Raw genomic sequence first — 27,067 nt, forward strand, 5'->3', positions numbered from 1 at the left:
GGGTACAGTATTGATTTAAATTAGTCATAAAGCTTCTTATAGAAAAAAAAAAAAGGCCATTTTGGATTTTTTTTTTACTTGGGTTAATTACTGTAGAGATGTAGTTCAATATATGTCTAGATTTCTTTTTCATCAAGATGTATAATGTGTTAAATGAACCTTATAAATATAAAGTTTAGAAAGATCTTGTCTTTAAATATGAACAAATCAGTCCAGAAACATCATAATACGTGGACTTACTGACTCTCCTTTTTCTCCTGATGGTCCAGTGTATCCTCGTTCCCCTTTACTACCCTGACAAGTAAAAAGTTCAGTGCATTTAGCATTACAACATTCCAAATAAAGTATCACATGAGAATATTTTCACGCTTTGTTGAACTATTATGTTAAGCAAAATCTAACCCTATGATTTAGATATGAATGTGAGCATGTTAGAACACAGTGATGACTTGTGGCCTGGGTGGGTCTTTAGATGCAGGTAACTTAAGGATTCTCATGAATCTTTTCCACCCTCGTTTTGGTTATGTCTGTCAGACATTATTTGATTCAACAGGGAGGACATGAGAGAATAGGGAGAACCTATCTCTATAGGAAGTGGAATTTAATTATAACATTCTAAATTAATACTCTACTGCCCAAACTGTAAATTTAAAGAACATTATACATTAGAATTTAGTAATTGCTGAAAGTATAGATAGATTTAAACTACTGGAATTATTGGTTTATGCTGCTTGGCTTTTGTCTTTCTTTGTATTAAGTAGGGTTTTATAATTCTAAACTAATTAACAGTAGTCATCAAAGTAATTCTCACCTACAACCAACCATGTATGTTATATGACTATAGCAGCAGGAAGACTTTTAGAAGAAATTGTGTCTAAACTTCATATGATTAAAGCTACTTTACCCCATAGGGCACTTTATTAGCCTACTGTGCTCACTTATAATCAGAAGAGTTCAAATGAATGGGAAAGCATTGATATCAAATATCTTAATATATACTTACCTTGTAGTGTCTTCACATCCTGTTCCATCCAGATGTGTCCAGATCCCAGAATTCCAAGTGGCAAAAGTTCACCAACCTCCATATTGGACACCCAAGTGAGGGGTGTCTCAATATGGAAACTGCTGGTGGTACCAGCCTCTTGTGCGGTACCACCTGCAGAACACCGTCGCACCACACACACTGTATACGCCGTATGCACCACACACACAAACACACACTGTATACGCCATATACATCACACACACACACTGTATACGCCGTATGCACCACACACTGTATACGCCGTACGCAGCCTCTTGCACAGTACCACCAGTGGAACACCATCGCAAACACGCAGCTGCCAGCATCAGCCGAATGATTCACTGACCGCTGCCATCTTTGTACAGGAGGAGCGCATAGCACATGAGGTAGAAAGGTCAAAGAAGAGAGCACAGACGGGAGAAGTCAGCACATGGGGAAAGAGAGAGTGGATAGGTGGGTGAGCACATGGGGGGGAGAGATTCTCAACGCTGCAAAGCCTGCCCCCATCATGACATTACTGCCCTCCCAATGCGGGTCTCCATCTAGTTACAAATATATATGTAAGGCCAAATGCTACTGTTTTACAGGCTAACAGGTTAGCTATGTTTTTCTGCTCTAAAATATCTACTTACAGGAAGTCCTGGGGCACCCAATGTTCCAGGGTATCCAGGAAGACCAGGGGATCCCTAAAACAAAAAATATATACATGTGTTTGAGCGTGTCTTGAAAAACAGAAGTTTTATCTTGATTGTCAAGATTACAAAAGCTGATGCTGATACACTGGTTGACACAGACAGAAAAGCATATTCTGATGAATAAATGAAAGAATACCATCACTTTGAGGAACCTTGATCACAAACAGGAAGGCGTCCAAAAATGTGTTGTTTTTTTAAGAAAAATCTAAAGTGAAGACAATTTTTTCACTTACAGAACTGTTGTTTACACCAGCATCAAATGGATCAAGTTGACATTTCTGGTGACCAGAACTAGTAAAATTCCATTCAGCTTCATAGTGACTTAAATGGATTATAATAAATGTTAGCATTTTTTGGCTTATTATCAGCATAATCTGAATTAATGATGCCAGTATAGTACTATTTTGCAAGTAAAAATAAAATGCACATAAAATTAAGTATTTCAGTGTTTGCAGTACTTAAGTAACGCTCATATAAGACTTATTCAAGCAGTGCGTCCCTTTGTAAAATCCAAACAGTAAAAATGTTTTATTACTTTAATTAGGTTCAGAGTTTTGGAGAAGCTATTTTGCATAAACATAATCATTAATAGTCTGCTGTGTGAAATGTGAAAGAATGGCTGCTTATGAGAATAGGACAGTCATTCCCTACTAGGAGCTCACATTTCATAGTGATATTAAACCCATTATTTCTGTCTCTTCGCTTATTTTTAAATGATTGATCTTTCACATGGGTGCATAGTGGTTTTAGTAGTATTTGTAAAATACAATCAGGAGTGAAACCTACAGAGAGAAAAATTATATTGGATAGTTTAGCACCTCTTATGTGTGTTGCACCTGCTCCTGGTTTGGACTTCTAAATAGTGATGAGCGAATATACTCGTTACCCGAGATTTCTCGAGCATGCTCGGGGGTTCTCTGAGTATTTTTTAGTGCTCGGAGATTTAGTTTTTCTCACCTCAGCTGAATGATTTACATCTGTTAGCCAGCATATGTACATGTGGGGGTTGCCTGGTTGCTAAGGAATCCCCACATGTACTTCTGTTGGCTAACAGATGTAAATCATTCAGCTGCGGCAAGAAAAACTAAATCTCTGAGCACTAAAAGATACTCGGAGGACCCCCGAGCATGCTCGAGAAGTCTCGAGTAACGAGTATATTCGCTCATCACTACTTCTAAACACTAACATGTAAAAATGGCGTTAAAGTCTCACCTGCTCTCCTTTATCTCCATGAGATCCGGGTGGTCCTCTTTCCCCTTGCATACCCTCGAAAAATAAAATAAAAATGAAACAGATATTAAACATTTCAGTTCAAAAATTTGCCACAGGAATAAACTCCAGACATTACTGTTAATCTGGAATTTATTTCCTAGTGTTTGGCAAATTAATACTTACCTTTCTTCCATGGTTGGCAGAGAGTAGTATATCCTGGAAATTGTATTTTTAGTATTTTAATGTTGTCACTTGCTTACAATTATAAAAGATTGTAGTCAAGTGTGGATCCCTTAATATTAAATTATGTTTTTTCTTTTACAAACTTCGCAACATTTTTCCAGTGGAAGATTTAGCAATATTTTCCTGTGGAATATTTTCTGTAATTGATCTAGCTATATACTGTGTCAAACATCATATTAACATCAAGCTAATGGTTGGTTAAAGAGGTGAGAAGTTAGACATTTAATCATAGAAGAATATCAGCAACACATTTGACAGCGGTTGTATAATATACATGACACCAGTTGCAGTTCCAAAGGTATGATGGGATGTGTATCAGGCTATATTTCATTGGGGTAGATGGCATATATTTTATTTATTTTTTAGAAAACATGAGCATTGGTGCTAAAATGGTAGCAGTAAGCTACTTTAATTGAATATAATATTTGAATGATCCTTAAAATACATTTTGTCAGGTATAATATTTAATAAAGTTATAGAAGCACCAAGCCTATGAAAGATCCTTTTTTTTTGTCAGGAGGTATCATATCCCCTTTGCTTGATACAGACCCCAGATATATAGTATAGTAAAAGCTACACCAAACAGAGCAGAATAAAAGAATCCCACTCACCAAAAAACAAATGCACAAACAGCTAGGTTAGGTGAACAAATACGTGTAGAAGACTTGACTAGGACAATGAGACATTGGGCTCACAGCGACATGTAAGATGTAAGGACAGGATGGTGCTTCCACATTATAGCAGTGACATAACACTTAACAAAGTGGTGTAAAGTTGGGGTAGAAAGTTCAAGAGTGCATATGGTATACACATGTGGTGGTCCGCAAGGTCTACCAGTAGTGCATGTCTTTCAGTTTTCTTCACAGAATCACAGTTGGAATCTCACACAGGCTAATAGCTAATAGAGCTTTCCCAGCATTTCCTAGTAGTATGACAGTCTTAAAGAGAACCTGTCAGCAAGACTGTGCACAGAAACCTACACACAGTGTCAGGTCGGCATCGTTATACTGATTTAAATGATACCTTGATTGATGAAATCCGTCTTGTGGTTGTTGTTTAATCTTTATTTTCAGTTTTGAGCTAAAGGGAACATGTCACCCCCAAAATCGCGGGTGAGCTAAGCCCACCAGCACCAGGGGCTTAGCTACAGCATTCTGGAATGCTGTAGATAATCCCCCAATATATCCTAAAAGATGAGAAAAAGACATTAGATTATACTCACCCAGGGGCATTCCCGCTGTTGGTCCGGGTCCGGCGCCTCCCATTTTCATCAGATGACGTCCTCTTCTGGTCTTCATGCTGTGGCTCCAGCGCAGGCGTACTTTGTCTGTCCTGTTGAGGGCCATTCCCGGCGCCTGCGCACTGCAGTACTTTGCTCTGCCTCAACAGGGTAGACAAAGTACGCCTGCGCTGGAGCCGCAGCGTGAAGACCAGAAGAGGACGTTATCTGATGAAGATGGGAGGCGCCGGACCCGGACCAACAGCGGTAACGCCCCTGTGTGAGTATAATCTAACGTCTTTTTCTCATCTTTTAGGATACATTGGGGGCTTATCTACAGCATTCCAGAATGCTGTAGATAAGCTACTGATGCCGGTGGGCATACCTCACCCACGATTTTGGGGGTGACAGGTTCACTTTAAGGAGATTATCGTGCTTTGTGGCGGACTGTGCTAGAGGGCGGCACCATCTTGCTATAGAAAAAAAAAGTCCTACTCCAAGATGGAGCTGCCGGCATCTGCGCAGTAGCAGCCATCGTCGATCACCGATAGTTGCTACTGCGCAGGCACACCATATTGGAGGAAGAACCATTTTTTTCTGTAGCAAGATGGCACCTGCATAGAATATAAGGATAAGATTAAACAAAATAATTATATGCAAAATAGATATGCGATCAGGCTGCAGCACAGGCGCTACCGCCGGCACCTGCCTGCAGAAGGTTTTTTTTTCCAAGCTATATATAATATTTATTATGTAAACTAGGGGGCAGGTCAGTGAGGGACCAGTGACCTGTCAGAATACCTAAGTAGAGCACCACATGAAGACCCCCCCTACAGGCCGCCCCAAAGCACGAGCATATGGTTAACTCAAAACTGAAAATGAAGATTAAACAACAACCACAAGAAGGATTTCATCAACCAAGGTATCATTTTAATCAGTATAACGGCGCCAACCTGACACTGTCTGTAGGTTACTGTGCACAATCCTGCTGACAAGTTCCCTTTAATGAGGTTGTCCCATCTCACATACAGTATTTATGGCATATCCACAAGATATGACATAAATGTGTTATATATGTGACTCCCATCAAGAAGTCTTCTACTCAAGATACTGTAGATGCAAAATGGGAATACCTCTTTGAAGACCAATTCCATGGCCAATATAACATCCTGAATCCTGAGTGAAAATCAGTCACATTAAAAAGTCAGGTGATGCAAAAATATTTTGATGCAGGAAAACATCTTTCTAAAAAGTAAGAATAGTCAAAGGGGTTTTCTGCTAAACCCAGTGATTGTCTGCAGTGGTTACATGCTCTGTAGTCATAATGTCATCACTGCAGCCTAAAAATAATCCATGTGAGCAGTGAGAGAAAGTCAGCACTGGAGCAGGGAAGGTAAGTAAACATACAGTATATTTGCTTTTTTGACATTTCGAAGTCTTTGGGCTCCAAAATATGTTCATATAAAATCCCTCAAAATTTTTAATTAAGGCCTTTTTTGGGATTGGGCAAAATTTTCCCAAGGGGGGAAAATAGGATACAATTACTCATTTTCTACTGTGGGCAAACCTGGTCCAATCAAAGAATTTCTTAAACTATTAACTATTCTACAATCACTTCTATCCAACATGTGCAAGAAATATAAATTCATAATGAAAATCAAATTCCTGATACTCCTGATTTATTTCAATGCATTTTTTAGTTTTCAAAATCACTGTTTGTTTCATCATAGCACTGCTTAATTGTAAAGTGGTGCAGAATATGTTAGCACTATATAAATACAGAAATAATTATAATTACGCCAAAAAATTATCTGCCTGAAATACTTTATTCCATCTCCTATAAAAATTTGCTATAAAATTCTGTATCTTCAAATAACAGCTCACAAAATGATATGGGGATGTAAACATCTGAAAATGTAGAGAATGAGGCAGTTCGAGAAAACTTTCAGACAAAGATGGTGAATCTTGAAACACAAGGTATAAAGGTTGTCTCACAAGTGATAAGACTTTGGGCACATAAGGAATGAAATTTAAAGTCGCGTCAGGTGTGGCACACAAGAGGTAAGTTTATCGGCACAGCGTTGGTGGAGTTATGTGCATTGGGAATTAAGGATAAGCGAGCGAGCAGGTGGGAGTAGGGTTATATTCTTACAGGTAGTCCGGGGGAGCCAGGAGAGCCTGGAAAACCTGGGAGCCCCTGAGGGAAAAAATAGGGGTATCACAATCCAAAAGCCACTGTCCGTGGATGGAGGATCAAGAGAACCCTGTATCCAAGAGAGTGAAACATCTTGACCCAATGGAGAAAGGAACATCAATACTGTTATTAATACTGTTAGAATTGTTAAATATCACACTTTAGATAAGAAAAACTGGATATTTTACAGAATAAATCACCAAAATAACAATCATTAGCAATTTTCAAACACTTTACCTAATACAATATTTACACAATCATCTGAAAAATTTGAGCGGCTAAGTGTGCAAATATCACATATGGTTCTGTTTGCTTAAAATGAGTTTAAAGGGGTACTTTGGAGGAGATAAAAATGTTACTATCCCTACCCTCATAAAATATAAAGATGAGATGCCCAGTGCACTTCTACTATCTTTATAACACTTGTAATTCAGTGTGACAGCAGCTGCTCCTCACTGCTCCCCGCTCCGATCTTTGATATGAAATCACACTGCAGTGAGTAACATCAAGTCCAAGAAAAGGTTGGAGTGTCAGGAGCATGGCCTGCTCTTGGCTTTTAGTAGCAGCAGCCAGTCCCCTGATGTCTCCTTCATTGCAGCATGAGATGAGGAGGAGTGGCGGGGGCATGGCCTGCTCCCTCCCCAGATTTTGATATTAGCCGGCCCATTGATAAAGTATTCTTCACTTCAGGGCTACTAGCAGGGAGCAGGCCACATCCCCTCACTTCAGATGTTATGAGGGGGATAGCATGACAGGAGCTGCTCTTCACTGCTCACCCTTCCTGTCTCGGGTATTCCAGCAGTGTGCAGCTCCATGCTGTTAATATCAGCCAGTCTCCTGATAATAGCTATTTCTTCACAGACAACATGGGGCCTGAGAGGGAGCTTCACACTGCTGTGTGACTTATTGTCCCAGACAAGAGGGGGGAACAGTGAGGATCATCTCCTGTCACACTGAATTACAAGTGTTTTAAAGATGATGTACAATAAAAAACTGTATTGTGGTACCGTGTTAGCTAGAAAAATCGATGTGAAAACTTTTCTGCCCAATGATGACAGAAGTATTCTAGGAGTGATACCTTTATTGGCTAACCAGAAAATAATATGTTTGCAAGCTTTCAGAGCACAGTGGCTCCTTCTTCAGGCAAGATTACAAATAGATTAATAAGAAGCAAGCACAACCGGTTGGGCAGAAAAGTATTCCCATCGAAGTGTTTTAAAGATAATAGAAGTGCACTGGGCATCTCATTTTTATAGTTTATGATGGCAGGGACAGTACAATTTTTTTTAATCTCTCTGGAGTACCCCTTTAATAGCTCTTCTTGAAGTGGGTAGAGCATAATGCTGTTGTATGGATCATGCTCTTTTCTGATCTTCTACAAGGTAAGGAGAGCTGTCAAGAGAAGATGCTTTCAAGGAAACATGAGTTAACAAACATATATTGGTTACTCATATGCTGTGATCTTTTGCTGAATAAGTAGTAAAAACAATCACTTATTCATTGAGTATAAATTGAGAATTGTTGATATAAAGATCATATCTCTCAGTGATGACACAATAACACTGTTATACGAATACATTTTTTTTTAACATTTTGAATGATATTTTGGTAAAATCAGATTACTTACTGGTGGTCCTGGAGGGCCAGGAAATCCTCTTGCACCTGGAGATCCCTGGTCAAGACAAATTAAGGAATTAGATTAAGGAGAACTTATGTACTTAAGTATGGTCATGTACAGCAAAGAGCAGAGTCCTTACCTCTTCACCCTTTAGACCTGGTAATCCTGGGATACCTGGATGGCCTGGACATCCAGAATCAGGTTCATCTCCCTAAAAATGGGGAACATTTTGAGATTTTTATACAGCCTTTGAATCAAATAGTACAATGTACAGCTTATGTAGGTGACTAAAAAAAAATTACTGCTTGATAAAATGCTCACCACTTCATCAGTCTTCTCCGAAAGACACTAAAATGTGAAAAAAAATTTTATTAGGAAGAAAATTTAATAGAAAAGAGCCATATATCATAGGGTTAATTGAATTAGTTTACAACTGACATTTGTAACACATACACTTGTAATAGTTAGCACTGTCTTTAAATATGATCTTCTGACAGTCTGTACACACTAAGTTTGTCTTCAAAATTAGCATTACTGAACGTTCAATAAAAACTGGTAATACCACAAATGAGCATCATAGTAAATAGATCGAAAAAAGGCACTGAACAGAATACACAATATTATTACTCAGTTATTCAATGTTAGGTTGATTGGACAATACAAAATTGTTAAAACATTAACAAATGCTTTTACAAACAATGACATATATAACATACATACAAAAGGTACAAAACACAATGCACATATAGCTCTTTTTTGTACAGACACAGAACCTGATCATATATCAATATCACCTTACTCTTTATCATATAGTTAAATAAAGCTATGGATTTGCTGTTTCATGTATTATACATCTAGGGATGTTGAACCAATGATACCCACATTTTCGCCTTCTCTTAAATAGTATTTCCATTCTTTTACTACTATCGTATGCTGTATTATAATAATGTACTCCACAAATTTTATGTGCCTGGCATCTATAATGGTCTTGAGGACACCTCCAAGCAACATGTGACAGGTTAGAGCGAGAGTGAGCATAGGGAACGCTTTATAGGGTTTATAGATGTCTGAGTGATGGAGAGCTTGTGAGAAGCTGTAAGCAGGCTACAATTATACTTGCGAATTTAGGCAGTATGAGTGCTCAGTAAGTCCTCACTGGGAGAAGCCAGACTGCTGAATCATGACTGCATGCAGAACACGTTATCACATTTCCCCAGTATTGCGAATTGGATACTTGCAGTCATGTACCGATTAGATGCGATTGGCTTCTTTCAAAAGGAGTGAATTGAGGGAGGTTGGAAAAGTCTAGTTGGCATGTGACAGCAAGTATGCAAATTGCAATACTGAGGAATCACAACAGTCTGTGCAATGCATGCTGTCATGAATCAACATCCCGCAGTAATATAAGGGAATACAGACTTTCAGAGAGACTAAAGAGTTTTGTCCCAAGGTTGGGCAACCCCTTTTATAGTCAATAAGAGTGCGTAATCAGGTTGCCCAGTCATCTATGGAGACTATATCAAAACTGTGTTTGGGTCAGTATTAGAGAAGAACAGGATTGATTCTGCAATCCAATCAATCTACTATTTGCCGGTGATCCCTCATTCTGTAAGTGCATCTTACACCAAGATAGAGTTTTTGAATTTTGAAGAGAAATATGCAATTTCTCAGCCTAGTTCAAGTTTAATGAAGTTCCAATGCCATTGTAGGAATTCATGTAGAAGGATTTGAGCTTTTTGGTACAAGGGACTGTAGAATGGTAACTCCAAGTTTTAGGCAGTAAATAGGTTTATACATACGTATTCGAGCACGGCCTGGAAGTAATTTTGTGAAAGGTGGCAGAAGTGATATGCTATTATACACAACTGGTTGGTGCAGTCTTGCATGCAAAGCAGTAGTTGGATAGGCTGACGAAGGAGGTAGCCCCTGAGAAACCCACAGTAGTACAAAAGGCTTGTGCAAGAGCTTTAATCCATCGTAAGTGCAACATGACGCTTTTGGGGAAATGTGGTGGTCCTTAAGAACTTCAGGCACTAAAGACTAAAATAGCTGCAGTAAAGTTGTCAGCTGATACATGCTGCCCAAATTGTGGGCAGCATATATCAGCCTCTGGCTGTGTGATCACATCCATGTATGTTTTACTCTAAAATGCTGCAGTGTTTCAGGAAAAAAACATACTTTTAATAAATTATGTATAAAGATGGTCGGCACACAATACTTTTAATCAATGCCGGGATTGAACGGCGCTATTAACTAGCAGGTGGGTCCCTGGAGACTTCTCCCAGCCACTGACGGTGACTGATAACCCTCTGCCTGTACACGTACATAGGCTTGCCAGTCTCTGTTATCGGGCAGGGAGAAGCCTCCGGGGGCCTGCGTGTACAATTAGTCAATAGCACAGCTCGATATCCGGCAGTGATTAAAAGTATGTTTTTTTCTGAAACACCGCATCTGATACATGCTACAACGGTATATCTTTACAAGTGTGATTGTCCCCAATAGTGCAGGTAGTCACCAAGCACTGTGTCCCTCTTAAAGTGACTGTAAAACATAAGATATCATTTCCCTGCGTAAGTACAAAAGCAATGCATTTACACTGCAACATTCTAGCTTGGAGTGACATCCTCGCATACTGGATAATTTATTGTGTTTCTAGAAACTGGAATCTTGGACTAATGTACAGTACATTACAGCCTTTTAAATACACATTATACGTAAATACCCAACATTTGTGAGAGGTATGAACACCATTCTAGTGGGAGAAAAACTATTTGCTTTTTCTGACATATGTCCATGCTTGTGGAGCTGTAAGTTCTGAACTCAATGGGTGTTCCCATTAGGCAAATTCTCTCTTGTCCCTCCTTAGAGTTTCAATACTCTGAAGTTTTATATAAGAAAATGAAATTTAGAAATCTCTTTTGGGATATCTAAAATGATGTGTGAAAACATATACTGCGTCGGGCAAAACATGGGGCTTGAATATAGTATCTAATCATGGAATTGTAATTGCATCAACCAAAATTCACACTTCTACATTTTTGAAACATTGCTCCATATTTTGTTTTGCATTATGGTGCACAGAGCCGTTAAGGAATATAGATATTTGAACAAATAAGTCTATTTGTGGTGCCTTTCTAGTAATTAAAATTAAATAATTAAACACAGTCTGAGCCCACCTTGTAAACTCCATCACATGGTAAAGCAATAATGGCAACAAAAAAAATCACACAAACTCTCATTCACATGACAATGTAGTGGACCGGTGTACAACTTCTGCATACCCTCTCACAGTCCTCTGCTCCAGGAGTTCCAGGTTGGTCTTGTTCTCCTTTTTCTCCTTTCACGGCGGATGGAGTTTTCTGCCCATTGGCACAGTCCCCACAAATACTCTGTATGAAGTAGGGGGATATCAGATAAACTAGATCACCCCCATAAAGTGGCTGGTTCTTTGCTCCAAGGCTTTCCCACTAGACACACAAACTTCAAAAACAGGCTACTAAAATATATTAAACCTGGGTTGTAGTCCCACATTCCTTTTTGTCTTTCCCTATGATATCCTCACCTTCAGGATATCAATGGTTCTTTCTGCAGCCAGGGCTTCCTATGAAAAAAATGGTCTGTTAGGTAACTGTATAGGAGGTCTAAGACATATGAGACACACATAACTGCACAATGACCCTGCAAAGCAAAATGGCACAATGGAAACACCAGAAAAGGGGAGGGTAGATGTGCACGTGTCACAGCTGCCCTACTTCTTCTGTGTGACAGGGGTTGGGGGTACATTTAGAGAGCGTGGCACTGACACACAGCAGAAGCACACCAGCGCTCAATACCTACCAGTTCTCCTGGAAATCCAGGTGGTCCTGGCATACCATTGTGTCCGGGCAAACCCTACAGTCAAGGAAGAAATCTGGGGCTAAAGCTTGTGCCATATGATTCCATTATCTGCAATGTGTGCTTCCCATACTTCCATATCAAGTACTATTGATGCCAAAAACAGTGTTATTGGGACACACAAAGCAGTAATGAAAGGGTACTTGTCTGTTCCGATAAATGCCCATGGGCACTACACCTGCTGTCTGTTGAGTTTTAGCATATTTCTTCATACAGTGTATCTGCCTCATTACTGTGCTTTTTTGTTGGCTGACCAAACTGAAAAAAATCCGGAATAAGAAAAAATTTCTACTCCAATTTCGAAAATAAATTTACATGTGGTGATTTTTTGTAATGTGTAATAAGGTGCTTGAATTGTACTCATGTAAACCACAACCATGTTGGGTGAGCACTGTCATTGTAGCCCTGTAAGTTACATTTCTAGGGATATTCTGCACTCTTCAAGATTAAAGTTGCAACACCAAGAAGGAAATCTCATGGAATTATGGAAATTACAAAACTGATAGATATGTTAGTGATATACAAATGATGAAAAAATGGGCACAACATTTTCAAAACATCTCAGTTAATTTTGTATCAAGTATGAGCGTCATGTGCAGAAATACACACTTACATGTCTTGACTGCTATCACTGATGTTATTAATGGTTGTCTGAGGAAAGTACTGCCATGCTGAGTTAACCTGGGTAAGCAGCCAAGCACTTAGCAGCTGTCATGGCCAATTTTGTCCCAGATGTGCTCAATGGGAGATAAGTCAGGAGAGGTCATGGTAACATGGTTAAGATACACAGGCAGTAACATGCAGCCAGGAATTGTCCTCTTAAAAAACGGCTCATGGGACAAAAATGGCCGTATTTTCTACTGCAAGTGAAATGGGATGTCTCTCATCAAGACTAAGGAATGAAGTGGTATCTACATAAACCATCAGAAGGCATTTACACGACATAAGGCAACAAGCCGAATGTGTAGCTGCAAGTGTTCTATTGACCTCAGCCATTACTCTGAAAGGCTATCTTGTTGCAGGGCAAGATGGGAATATTGAAGCTGGAATGGAGAGATATCCTTTTAGCAATGAGTCTTGTTTTTGTCTTGGATGCAATAATAGTCATAGATTGGTCAGGAGACTTTGTGGGCGACTCACTGAAAAGGCCTTCACCAGAGAATGTCACACCGGTCCTACTCCCGGGGTTATGGTGTAGGGTGGCTGTTATGGTCTGGTGATTAAGGAGCGACATGCGACTAGCTCTGAGCAGGTGGTAACTATACTGACCGCAGTCCCTAAGCTCGACACAACACTAGAAGTAGCCGTGGAATGCTCCTAACTCTGCCTAGGCCTAAGAGCTAACTACCCCTAAAGATAGAAGCAGGAAAACTATCCTGCCTCAGAGAAAATCCCCAAAGGATAGATTAGCCCCCCACAAGTAATGACTGTGAGAGGAGAAGGAAATGACATACGTAGTATGAAACAAGATTAAGCACAAGAGGCCACTTCTAGCTAGATAGAAATAGTACAGGACAGAACGCTGTGCGGTCAGTAATAAAAACTAGAAAAAGTCCACCGCAGAGGAATGCAAAAATCTCCACACCTGACTAAAGGTGTGGAGGGCAAACTCTGCTGCCCAGAGCTTCCAGCCTAGCTGAATAGATCCATACTGATAAGCTGGACAAATGAACAAAACATAGAAAGTGCTGAACAACAAAGTCCACAACAAGTGAACTGCAAAAGGACAAGCAAGGACTTAGCTTTTGCTGAACTGGTCAGAGTGTCAGGAAAATCCTAAGAGCAATGACTCCAGGCAGGAACAATTGACAACTGGCATTGAATGAGGGATAAGGCCAGACTAATATAGCCGAGCCAGAAAGACGATCAGAGAAAACAGCTGCTGAAGCTAAATCCAAGAAGCAGCCATACCACTCAAAACCACAGGACGGAGCCCAAGAGCAGATCTCAAAAAAATGCTACTTACAACCACCGGAGGGAGCCCAAGAGCGGAATTCACAACAGTACCCCCCCTTGAGGAGGGGTCACCGAACCCTCACCAGAGCCCCCAAGCCGATCAGGACGAGCCAAATGAAAAGCACGAACCAAATCGGCGGCATGAACATCGGAGGCAACAACCCAAGAATTATCCTCCTGGCCATAACCCTTCCACTTGACAAGATACTAAAGCTTCCGCCTCGAAAAACGAGAATCCAAAATTTTCTCAACCACATATTCCAACTCCCCCTCAACCAACACCGGGGCAGGAGGATGAACAGATGGAACAACGGGCACCACATATCTCCACAAGTCCCACAGGACTGCACAAAAGAACGCACATCCCGCAACAAAGATCTATGGAAAACATTGTGGATGGCAAAAGAGGCTGGAAGGGCCAAACGAAGACACAGGATTGATAATCTCAGAAATCTTATAAGGACCAATAAACTGAGGCTTGAACTTAGGGGAAGAAACCTTCATAGGAACATGACGAGAGGACAACCAGACCAAATCCCCCACACGAAGCCGAGGACCAACACACGGCGGTTAGCAAAACGCTGAGCCTTTTTCTGGGACAACGTCAAATTGTCCACCACATGAGTCCAAATGTGCTGCAACCTGTCCATCACAGAATCTACACCAGGACAATCAGAAGGCTCAACCTGCCCTGAAGAAAAACGAGGATGGAAACCAAAATTACAAAAGAAAGGCGAAACCAAAGTGGCCGAACGGGCCCGATTATTAAGGGCAAACTCGGCCAACGGCAAGAAAGTCACCCAATCATCCTGATCAGCAGACACAAAGCATCTCAAATAGGTCTCCAAGGTTTGATTAGTTCGCTCAGTTTGACCATTTGTCTGAGGATGGAACGCCGAAGAAAAAGACAAATCAATACCCATCCTAGCACAAAAGGCTCGCCAAAACCTGGAAACAAACTGGGAACCTCTGTTAGACACAATATTCTCTGGAATGCCATGCAAACGAACCACATGTTGAAAAAACAATGGAACCAAATCAGAGGAGGAAGGCAATTTAGGCAAAGGTACCAAATGGACCATTTTAGAGAACCGGTCACAAACCACCCAGATAACAGACATCCTCTGGGACACAGGAAGATCCGAAATAAAATCCATGGAAATATGCGTCCAAGGCCTCTCCGGGACGGGCAAAGGCAAAAGCAACCCACTAGCGCGGGAACAGCAATGCTTAGCCCGGGCACAAGTCCCACAGGACTGCACAAAAGAACGCACATCCCGCGACAAGGAAGGCCACCAAAAGGACCTAGCAACCAAATCTCTGGTACCAAAAATCCCAGGATGACCTGCCAACACAGAACAATGGACCTCAGAAATTACCTTACTTGTCCATCTATCAGGAACAAACAGCTTCCCCACAGGACAGCGGTCAGGGTTATCAGCCTGAAACTCCCTAATCGCCGCCGCAAATCAGGGGAGATGGCAGACAGAATCACCCCTTCCCTAAGAATGCCAACCAGCTCAAGGACTCCAGGAGAATCCAGCAAAAAACTCCTAGAGAGGGCATCCGCTTTAACATTCTTAGATCCTGGAAGATACGAGACCACAAAATCAAAACGGGAGAAAAACAGGGACCACCGAGCCTGTCTAGGGTTCAGCCGCTTGGCTGACTCAAGGTAAATCAGATTCTTATGATCGGTCAAGACCACAATGCGATGCTTGGCTCCCTCAAGCCAATGTCGCCACTCCTCAAATGCCCACTTCATAGCCAACAACTCCCGATTGCCAACATCATAATTGCGTTCCGCAGGCGAAAACTTTCGGGAAAAGAAGGCACATGGCTTCATCAAGGAACCATCAGAATTCCTCTGTGACAAAACGGCCCCTGCCCCAATCTCAGAAGCGTCAACCTCAACCTGAAAGGGAAGAGAAACATCCGGCTGACGCAAGACAGGGGCAGAAGAAAATCGGCGTTTAAGCTCCTGAAAGGCCTCAACAGCCTCAGAGGACCAATTAGTCACATCAGCGCCTTTCTTCGTCAAATTGGTCAGGGGTTTAACCACACTAGAGAAGTTGGCAATGAAACGGCGATAAAAATTAGCAAAGCCCAAAAATTTCTGAAGGCTCTTCACAGATGTGGATTGAATCCAGTCATGAATGGCTTGGACCTTAACAGGATCCATTTCTATAGACGAAGGGGAAAAAATAAACCCCAAAAAAGAGACCTTCTGAACTCCAAATAGGCACTTAGACCCCTTCACAAATAGAGCATTATCATGAAGGATCTGGAATACCATCCTGACCTGCTTCACATGAGACTCCCAATCATTGGAAAAAATCAAAATATCATCCAAATACACAATCAAGAATTTGTCAAGATAATTGCGGAAAATATCATGCATAAAGGACTGAAATACAGAAGGAGCATTAAAAAGCCCGAAAGGCATCACCAGGTATTCAAAATGGCCTTCGGGCGTATTAAATGCAGTTTTCCATTCGTCACCCTGTTTAATACGAACAAGATTATATGCCCCTCGAAGGTCAATCTTGGTAAACCAACTAGCCCCCTTAATCCTAGCAAACAAATCAGAGAGCAAAGGTAAAGGGTATTGGAATTTGACCGTGATCTTATTAAGAAGGCGATAATCAATACAGGGTCTTAAGGAGCCATCCTTCTTGGCAACAAAAAAGAATCCCGCTCCCAATGGTGACGAAGACGGCCGAATATGCCCCTTCTCTAAAGACTCCTTAACATAGCTCCGCATGGCGGCATGCTCTGGCACAGACAGATTGAAAAGTCGGCCCTTAGGGAACTTACAGCCAGGAATCAAGTCAATATCACAATCACAGTCCCTATGTGGAGGAAGGGAACTGGACTTGGGCTCATCGAATACATCCTGGAAATCTGACAAAAATTCAGGAACATCAGAAGAGGGGGAAGAGGAAATTGACATTAAAGGAACGTCACTATGTACCCCTTGACAACCCCAACTAGTCACAGACATTGATTTCCAATCCAGCACTGGATTGTGTACTTGTAACCATGGAAAACCCAGTACAACAACATCATGTAAATTATGCAACACCAGAAAACGGCAATCTTCCTGATGTGCAGGAGCTATGCACATAGTCAGCTGAGTCCAATACTGAGGGTTATTCTTGGCCAATGGTGTAGCATCAATACCCCTCAAGGGTATGGGACTCTGCAAAGGCTGCAAAGAAAAACCACAGCGCCTAGCGAATTCTAAGTCCACTAAGTTCAGAGCAGCGCCCGAATCCACAAATGCCATCACAGAAAAAGATGACAATGAGCAAATCAGGGTCACAGACAGGAGAAACTTAGGCTGCACAGTACTAATGGTAGAAAACTAAACCACAACAAAAACCTGGATAGCCAGAAAATAGTATCCACACAGAGAGCTATTAAATATAAGCCTTTATTTAAATTGGCAAATAGGCACAAAATTTAATTCCTTTCTTTTAAAATTACATAGTACGCGAATATAACAGGACAAAAAAATAAAAAATATATATAAAAAAACAATTTTTTAGGATATAAGCGGGCGACCTTGGTAAAAATATTGAATATATTTCATATGATGATAGCTAAAAAAATTATTAAAAACATTACATAGAAAAAATAAAAATATATAATATATATAGTAAGTGCACTAAAAAAAGTTGTAATGAATAATAAATCCCTCAATATATACCAAAATTTGGGAATGTGCTGCCACAAAAAAATAAAAATAAACTTAATGGAGTGAGAATATAAAATACAAAAGTACCAACAGGGCACAATCAACACCACTGAAAAATGCAAAGTGCTATGTAAAATACCAGATAACAAAATGTGCTACAATTAAGTCAATCAGCAATATCTCAAAAAAGTGCAATGTGCTATGTGCAAAACGCAGTCTCAATGCACAAAATGTATCTTATGTTCCACAAATAAGTGGATAAACCACGCAGCCAAAGTGCAATGTGTACTGTGCAAAGTAATGCTTCCAACCAATTTTACAAGGGGTAAAGTAATTCAATCATATACCTTATACCAAGGGTCCCAGTGTCCCGAGATCGCGCACCCCGACGCGCGTTTCGGAACTCGTCCTTCGTCAGTACTAATGGTAACAGATCTAGCGACCCTCTTAATACGCTTAGGGCAATCAGAAATAGCATGAGCAGAATCACAGTAAAAACACAGCCCTTTATGACGTCTGTATCCCCTCTGTTCCGCTCTAGTCAAAATCCTATCACATTGCATGGCCTCAGGACTCTGCTCAGAGGACACTGCCATATGGTGCACCACTTTGCGTTCGCGCAGGCGCCAATCAATCTGAATGGCCAGAGACATAGATTCGCTCAAACCAACAGGCGTGGGAAAACCCACCATAACATCTTTAAGGGCTTCAGAAAGACCCTTTCTGAAAATTGCTGCCAGAGCGTCCTCATTCCATTTAGTGAGCACAGACCATTTTCTAAATTTCTGGCAGTATAATTCTGCCACTTCCTGACCCTGACACAGGGCCAATAGTGTTTTCTCAGCATGCTCTACAGAGTTAGGTTCGTCATACAATAATCCGAGCGATTGAAAGAATGCATCTATATTGAGCAATGCCGGATCCCCTGACTCAAGAGAGAAATGCCCAGTCCTGAGGGTCGCCACGCAGCAGAGAAATAACTATCTTTACTTGCTGAATGGGGTCACCAGATGAACAGGGTTTCAGGCAAAAAACAATTTGCAGTTATTTTTAAAGTTCAAAAACTTAGATCTATCCCCGTAAAACAAATCCGGAGTAGGAATTCTAGGCTCTAAGGCCGGAGTCTGAACAACATAATCATAATCTTGAATACTCTGTACTCTTGCAGCAAGCTGATCCACATGAGAAAACAACCCCTGAACATCCATGCCTGCATCCAAATCCTGAATCACCCAGAGGTAAGAGGAAGGAAAAAGACAAAACAAGCTAAAGAAAAAAAAATGGCTCAGAACTCTTTTTCTTTTCCTTCTTTTGAGATGCATTCAGCTCATTTTTGGCCGGTTGTACTGTTATGGTCTGGTGATTAAGGAGCGACATGCGACTAGCTCTGAGCAGGTGGTAACTATACTGACCGCAGTCCCTAAGCTCGACACAACACTAGAAGTAGCCGTGGAATGCTCCTAACTCTGCCTAGGCATCTCGTCACAGCCTAAGAGCTAACTACCCCTAAAGATAGAAGCAGGAAAACTATCTTGCCTCAGAGAAAATCCCCAAAGGATAGATTAGCCCCCCACAAGTAATGACTGTGAGAGGAGAAGGAAATGACATACATAGTATGAAACAAGATTAAGCACAGGAGGCCACTTCTAGCTAGATAGAAATAGTACAGGACAGAACGCTGTGCGGTCAGTAATAAAAACTAGAAAAAGTCCACCGCAGAGCAATGACTCCAGGCAGGAACAATTGACAACTGGCATTGAATGAGGGATAAGGCCAGACTAATATAGCCGAGCCAGAAAGACGATCAGTGAAAACAGCTGCTGAAGCTAAATCCAAGAAGCAGCCATACCACTCAAAACCACAGGAGGGAGCCCAAGAGCAGAACTCACAAAAATGCTACTTACAACCACCGGAGGGAGCCCAAGAGCGGAATTCACAACAGGTGGCATAATGTATAGAAGCTTGATTCCTCTTGTCTTAATTTCATGTACACTAACATCTTGGTGTTATATTGATTTGGTCGTGGAACTAGTAATGTAACCATTTCTTCAAAGTGTCCCAGGAGGTGCTTCTCAACATCAAAATACTAGGCCTCATGTAGCTCATACTGCTGTGAGCAGTCTGTGTAGTCTAAATTTGCTTCCATGGCTTGCAGAGTCTCCCGATTTATCTCCCATCAAAGACATTTGGGACGTCATTTTTCCGCAATTGCAAAGAGAGCTGCAGCATCGAAACTTGATGATTTGAGTGCCAAGTGCATTCGGCATGCAGAGCATTCCTCAGACAACCATTAATAACCTCATTGATAACATGCCAAGGTGGGTAAGAGTGTATTTCTGCTCAAGGTGCTCATACTGAATAAATTAAGATGTTTTGAAAATGTTGTTTCCATTTTTTCATCATATTGATCCTGTGATTCCATAATTACAGGTCTTTTACTTCTTGGTGTTGCAGTTTGAATGTTGAGGAGTATATTTCCTTGATATGCAATTGAGTGTGATGTGAGTGTATTTGCTAAGGTATTTTCTACTAATCATATTTATCCCCTATTGACAGTAAGGGTAAAAAACGTATGATCACTGGCAGTCTGGCTTTTGGAAACCTCAGGTGTTGGTGGTTGATTACTGCTCCATGAAGCACCCCAACACTTAAAATTAATTCAAAACTTTGGGTCCTTAGTTCTCTAGATTAGTGGTCAGACACCAGGAGTGATACATTTATTTGCTTACCTGACAAAGGGTGATAAATGGGTTTAGTAGACAATCCACTTTAACCTCTAACCCACTGATATTCAGTGGTGTAAGCCTACGTTCACATGTCCAGTAATCCAGCAGCAATCCGTTGACAAAAAAGTTTAGCAGGTACAACCTTTTTGTCTGACTTTTTTTGTCGCTGGACATGTGAACATACCCTAATGCGGATGAGCAAACAAGACTCATAATAATTATGTAATGAATTGCTAACATATGAATTTTTCTGTTCTAGAATCATACCGTAACATCCAATTTACTAGTGACATAGAGCGAATGCTGTGTTCTCAGTTATCTTTCATTCCTTGACTAAAAACATAATGCTTCTTTCAGATTGACAAAATGTACTGATCCAATCAAGTCACCATGATGTAAACCATGATAAGAAAGATCACTATTGATCACTAAGACCTCTCCTTGCCATTGGTAAGAACAATGCCAGCTAAAGAAGTGTAAGGAGTCGACACATCAAAAAGAGTTTTCTAGATCTTTCCCCTTACTTTGAGCAATGGGATATTAATGTGAACAGAAGCCAAAATTATTTTTTAAGATTTTAAGTAAACTTTAAATGTAAGCAGAAGAATGTCTTTTTGGCATTTCAAATGTTACTTTCTTGATTTATTACCTTGTAAAGTCATGCACTATAGGGATATCTCCTTCTTTATATCTTTTCAGCCCCCCTGTGTGGTCAATATCTATGCCATATAGGCTGGATAAATGTGACTAATAACAGTATTGTTATGCATGAACGTTCCCGCTATAGACTTTAAATGGAGACCCAGTTTTATTTCCCTCCCTTCCCTCCCTATATTAAGAATACGGCTCACCTGGTGACCGGGTAATCCTGGAGGACCGGGAGGTCCAGGTGGTCCAGGAGGTCCCTGAAATAAAGCAGATATTTGAACAGCAAACAGTTAGGAGGAGATGGCAAACATCTAAGGATGTACATCTGGAAAGGTGTGTGGGATATTATAAAAAAGTTTTATATACATTTATACATATAGATGCTAAACCTTTGGTGTGCATATTGGGGTACTTTGAAGACTTAACAATTGATGAAGATGGTAAAACTGCTGTTTCTCATATGTTGTATATGGCTTGGAAGTTAATAGCTCCACACTTGATAACAGATCAAACCCCACAATTCCAGAGTTCAGAAACAAAATCAATTGATTGTTAAACTTGGAAAGGGGTATTTATTTAAAAAGAAACACCATCTCTAAATTCAAAAAGCTTTTGACCTCATGGATTGATGGATCAGGCTTGAGATCACGGGAATTGAAGATATACCATTTCAGTCTCTTCTAAATTCTAAAACTGTGTATTACAATTGTGCCTAGGGTTAATAATCTTACAGCCGCCTCCTTATCTGTATACTGTCAATTGTCTGAATTCATTGTGTACTTTGACAAACTGAATACAATTAACCAAATGAGGTATTTCTTTTGTTACTGAATTATGGCTTTACTTTTTTTTATTTTAATATGACTTGTTGCATTGTGTTGGGTAGGGAGGGATTCTTTTATTCTGTAATGCAGGGGTCCCCAACCTGTAGCTCGGGAGCCACATCTGGCTCACGGTCCCATGAATTGTGGCTCGCGGCTGTCTGTCAGCTTGGTGTATTAGCTCCAGATATAGTAAACTGGTATAAAGAGTGTTAGGGTTGGCGGAACGCACTGAATATATATAATAAATGAGATAGGTGCGTTCGCAAACCGGGATCCACCGTGCAGGAAAGAACCTGCTGCTAAGCAAGGCGGCGAAGCAAATTAGTACAAACAAACTCTGTTACTTCACAGATCCCGTAGTAAAGAGAACGCTGTGCCCTGTTTAGCTCACAGGGGACACAGCTACTGTGTAGAGCTGACAGTGGTCATGCAGTCCAACCACGCAGCTCCTCTCCGGTGGAGCCGGAATTCTAATGGCTATTAACCAGCCCTGAATTCAGACATAAACTCCTCGCCGGAGGTGCCAGCATTCTAGGGGCTTATTTCAGCCGGGTCCCTGACTGCATACACAAAACTCCTCGCCGGAGGTGCCAGCATTCTAGGGGTTTATTTCACCTGGGTCCCCGACCACACACACGACCACTGAGCTCGTACATATTTGATACTAGCGCATGGCCATGCGGTCATGAGAACCTTTTATAGCTGTAGCACCTACAGGACCTTCCCAGAAGGACCAATGGAATGCTGCCACAGAACTTGATCAGGTACAGGACCTTCCTGAAGGACCAATGGAAGTTGCTGCAGTACCTGAGCATGAGACCCTTGATCTCCACTGAGAGATCTTACCCTGGGCATGCTCAGTGTGTGCAAAGCAGGACTTAGTCCCAGAAAAGCCTGCTCGCCGCAGACCAGTGCAGGGTACAATAGTAGACCCTGGAGAGGCAGCAGTAACCCTTTGCACAGTATCAGATTCAGTGAGACGCTGGGACTGACATCTCCGCTGAGCAGGCTCCACTGCGGCCGATGCAGAATGGGAGACCGCAGCAGACATGGTTCGAGATTCCCCCTGTGCAGCGGCGGGAACTCGACTCCTAACAAAGAGCACATCTCAAAATGGTGAACTTTGTGAGTAGCCCTGAGCAGAAGAGCTCAGAGCAGATCTGGGTACACATCTACTGGTCAAAGGAGGTGCTTGAAGATGGATGTGACTGTGTTGGGAGTGCGCGATGGAAGAATGCTGAAAGAGGGTTTGATAGGAACCCTTGGATCTTGGTATTTTGCTTCAGAGTGATTTGTGTGGAAAAGCTTTGGTTATCATTATACCCATAATGGGGGCTTTGGTTGCCACTACTGTGAGTGGGGCAAGAGCTGGATGTGGCTCGTGACCCTCTTGCAGAGCTGAATGTGGTACTCAAGGTCAGAAAGGTTGGGGACGACTGCTGTAATGTCTCTAATTTGAAAAATGTCAATAACAAAATAAGATTTTTTTTTAAAAGAATGGATATGATTTAAAAAATGTGAAACTATAATATGTGCATAAAAGTGTATATTGGTGATGCTCACATTACCTTATCCAATGTTTACGTATTTTTCTCAAAATCTACACCTCCATCCAAATCTGGATCAATTCAACCTCATGTGCTTTCACACTGTGTTCAGGTACCCATTCAGTGGCTTCATTGTGGCTTGCATTTGAACCCACCCAGCAAAACGGGATTCGGGTGTATGCGCTGACGGGGCCATAGACTACAATGGTGCCAACAGAGAGAACGTGAGCACTGACGTGCATCATTTTCAGGTGTGTATGCCTATTGGAGATGGACATCCAGACACAGTTTACTACGTCTGAGTGTCACCTCCAAGAGGCATACACGCCCGGAAATGCTGTACATCAGAGTGCACGTTTGCTCTGTTGGCACCATTACAGTCTACGGCTCCATCGGGGAATGCGCCAAATCCCGTTTTGGGGGGATTAAACTCAAACCCCTATGGTGCCACTGAACGGGTGCCTGAACGAAGTGTAAAAACACACTTTAACTTCAAATGACTATCTAGATTACATATTGGTCAATAAATGGAGATCATATTTTCATAGTTATTAAGGTTGAGCATATACATAAGTCCATTGAGTCCAACCTGTAGCCAAACATGTTGACCCAGAGGAAGACAAAAAAAAACATGAGACAGATGCTCCTGCCTCCATGTTAGGGGAAAAATTCCTTCCCACTCTTTATGCGGTCATCAGACTAGTTCCCTGGATCAACATCCCATCACAGAATCTAGTGACCATATCCTGTAATATTATATTTTTCAAGAAGGCTTCCAGGACCGCCTTGAACTTTCAGAATGAATCAACCATTGCAACATCCTGTGGCAGAGTGTTCCTTAATCTCACTGCTCTTAAAGGAAATAATCACTGTCTATGATGATGATTAAACCTTATTTCCTCTAAATGTACAATATGCCCCTTTGTTGCTGTTGCAAATGTAGGTGTAAAAATACATCATTTAAGAAATCTCTGTACTGTCCCCTCATATATTTCTACAATGTAATAAGATCCGTCATTTTTCTAAACTTAATAACCCCAAGTTTGACAGCCTGTCTTGGTATTGCAGTTGAGTTCACCCATTCCCTTAATAACTTTGGTCACCCTTCTCTGCACTCGCTCTAGTCAGCTATGTCCTTTTTATACACGTGAGTCACAAATCATACACAATATTCTAAGTGAGGTCTCACTAGTGACTTGTACAGAGATTAAACTATGTTCTTATTATGAGCTTGTATGCCTCTTTTCATACATCCCATTATTGTATTTTCGTTCTCAGCAGCTGTCTGGCACTGGTCACTAAAGTTTACGCTCAAGTCTCTCAGATCGAAATGTATCTACATTTTTTATTATATTTATGTCATAAAGAGCAGTATGGTTAATATCAAAGAAATAGCAGGAAAGCTTTCAGTTATTAATTCTGAGACCTAGAGTAATGATAATTCATTATTCATTTTGTTTCTAAGGAGTGCCATTAAGTCCATTAGGGCTCATTCAGACGTCCACTTTTCAGGTACAAATTCTATCCATGTTTTTCACAGATTGAACTTATACATAGTATAGTCTATGGGGCTGTTCACAAGTCTGATTTATTTTTGCGAACCAAATGGTTACATGTTTGATATTGATTCAAGTGTGAGATCAAAATTGGCAAGGTAAGCTCATGAGACAGTGAAAAAAGTGGAATTGGACACCACTTGGATATTAGACTTGGAGATGGTGTAGAAACTTTTTTTTTTACATACGAGAAAAACTCTGATGAAACTTGGATGAATATTTAATGAAAACCTCTGTTACAGATAACTAGGTTTCCCAAAGTCTAAATTAGTGGGAAAAATATAGTGAAATATTATTGGAATTATAATCGTAACTTTTCCTAGTGTTGGCCATTTGCTTATTACTTATAACTAATATATCTAATATATAATTGCCTAGAATACTACTTCCTGCAATTTGTGCCAACTTCCTGTCCGGAGCTAATGTCCGGAGCTAATGTCCGGAGCTAATGTCCGGAGATAAGTGACGTCAACAGTGTCCAGTGTCTGATTGGTTGCCGCCTGCTGCGAGCGACCAATCAGAAACGTGCCGTACTGTGACACACTCCGCCCGCCATTTTGGTGTGATTTTTGAATTTTTACCTCACAGCAAGTTTCTACTGCGTGGAGGCGGGCCCAGTGACGTTGCTCTTCAAGCTCCTGCCGAATTTTGTCAAAAAAATGATAATACCATTTACCAAAACTATATATATTTAGTTGTGAAGTGGTTCAGTGACATTTTCACACCAATTTTGAACTTTTGTTTGGTGTTTTCTCCATATACTGCCTATTATTTTTGTTCTTTCTTACTATTATTTATTAATTGTATTATTCTTACATTTGAATAAATAAAGTATATATGGATTCTAGACTCCCGATTCTTTAGAATCGGGCTGCCATCTAGTACTTAATAAACGATAGGCCAAAATGACACAAAATGTAACAAAGCTAATGTAATAAAGCCACAAGAGTTGTTTGGACATCAAACCATTTATCGTAAGATGATTCATGTGCATAGATTATTTTCCATATGTTTTGATTGTAAATGGAAATCATCAAGAGCAAAAATGATGGTTGTTTCATGTCTCAGTTTAAGTTCCCACAATGAGTTTTTGGTGAGTCTTTGATACGGTGTGTTTTCGCTGTGCAAACAAATGCATTGTCTTAGGCTATGCTCACGTATTGCGTTTGTGCTGCATTTTTTTTTCTGCAGGCAAAACCTGTTCCAAAAAAACCATGTTTTGCTGTGTTTAGTGCCTCCCAAAAATCACGATGCAACTTCCTTAAAGGTTTTGCACCAAAAACACAGCAAAACCCGATACCTTCGTTTTTTGCTGCGTTTTTGCACCTATTGTTTCCTATTGGCTAAAAAACGCTGAAAGAAGTGACATGCTGCAGTTTGCAAAAACGCAGCAGTTTTCCAAATCAGTCAGGAAAATAAAACCTATGTGTATCCATGACGTTTCTGAAATCGCATCATCACTTTGCTGGTACTGTAAAACACAGCTTAAATTTGCATAAAAAACCTGCAAATACGCTTCTCGTGAACATAGCCTTATAGTTCCAGCAGTGAAGGAGATCTATAGAAATCCCATGCCCACTGCTCTTTTTTACACATTGAAAGTTAACCTGCAATCTATTTCTTAAATCCGCAACATGTCAATTTCTTTGCTGAGTATTCAGAGGTTTTATTGCAGATTTTCCCCATAGAATTGCATTAGATGTGTAAAATCCACAGGTAAAAAATGCACTAAAAAACCATGTAGTCCACATATAACCGTATCTATAAAGTTTTGTCATAGAAAAATAAAGCAGCTTAATTTAAAATATGACATACCAACATGATACAATAACTACAGCGTACAAAACACAATAAAAATGCAAGTACAATGGGGAAAAAAGTATTTAATCAGCCACCAATTGTGCAAGTTCTCCCAGAGAGGCCTGTAATTGACATCATAGGTAGACCACAACTATGAGAGTCAAAATAAGAAAACAAATCCAGAAAATCACCTTGTCTGATTTGGCAAGAT

At 40.7% G+C, this 27,067-nt stretch overlaps 1 protein-coding gene across 8 annotated transcripts in view; it reads right to left on the minus strand.

The window, feature by feature from the left end:
* COL16A1 (collagen type XVI alpha 1 chain) overlaps positions 1-27,067 on the minus strand; it is a 327,454-nt gene that overhangs the window by 44,790 nt on the left and 255,597 nt on the right. For 2 of the 8 annotated variants that reach the window (XM_069756995.1, XM_069756994.1), the window contains 11 exons: positions 21,333-21,386; positions 12,043-12,096; positions 11,768-11,806; positions 11,487-11,594; positions 8,527-8,553; positions 8,345-8,416; positions 8,215-8,259; positions 6,546-6,590; positions 2,932-2,985; positions 1,657-1,710; positions 241-294 (listed from right to left, as the gene is read on the minus strand). In XM_069756995.1, the coding sequence (XP_069613096.1) occupies positions 241-294; positions 1,657-1,710; positions 2,932-2,985; positions 6,546-6,590; positions 8,215-8,259; positions 8,345-8,416; positions 8,527-8,553; positions 11,487-11,594; positions 11,768-11,806; positions 12,043-12,096; positions 21,333-21,386 (606 nt within the window). The remainder of the gene's footprint in view (positions 1-240; positions 295-1,656; positions 1,711-2,931; positions 2,986-6,545; positions 6,591-8,214; positions 8,260-8,344; positions 8,417-8,526; positions 8,554-11,486; positions 11,595-11,767; positions 11,807-12,042; positions 12,097-21,332; positions 21,387-27,067) is intronic. The other 6 variants (XM_069757001.1, XM_069757000.1, XM_069756998.1 and 3 more) reach the window with 5 other exon arrangements.

This window comes from Ranitomeya imitator, chromosome 3 (assembly GCF_032444005.1).
Source record: "Ranitomeya imitator isolate aRanImi1 chromosome 3, aRanImi1.pri, whole genome shotgun sequence".
NCBI lineage: Eukaryota > Metazoa > Chordata > Amphibia > Anura > Dendrobatidae > Ranitomeya > Ranitomeya imitator.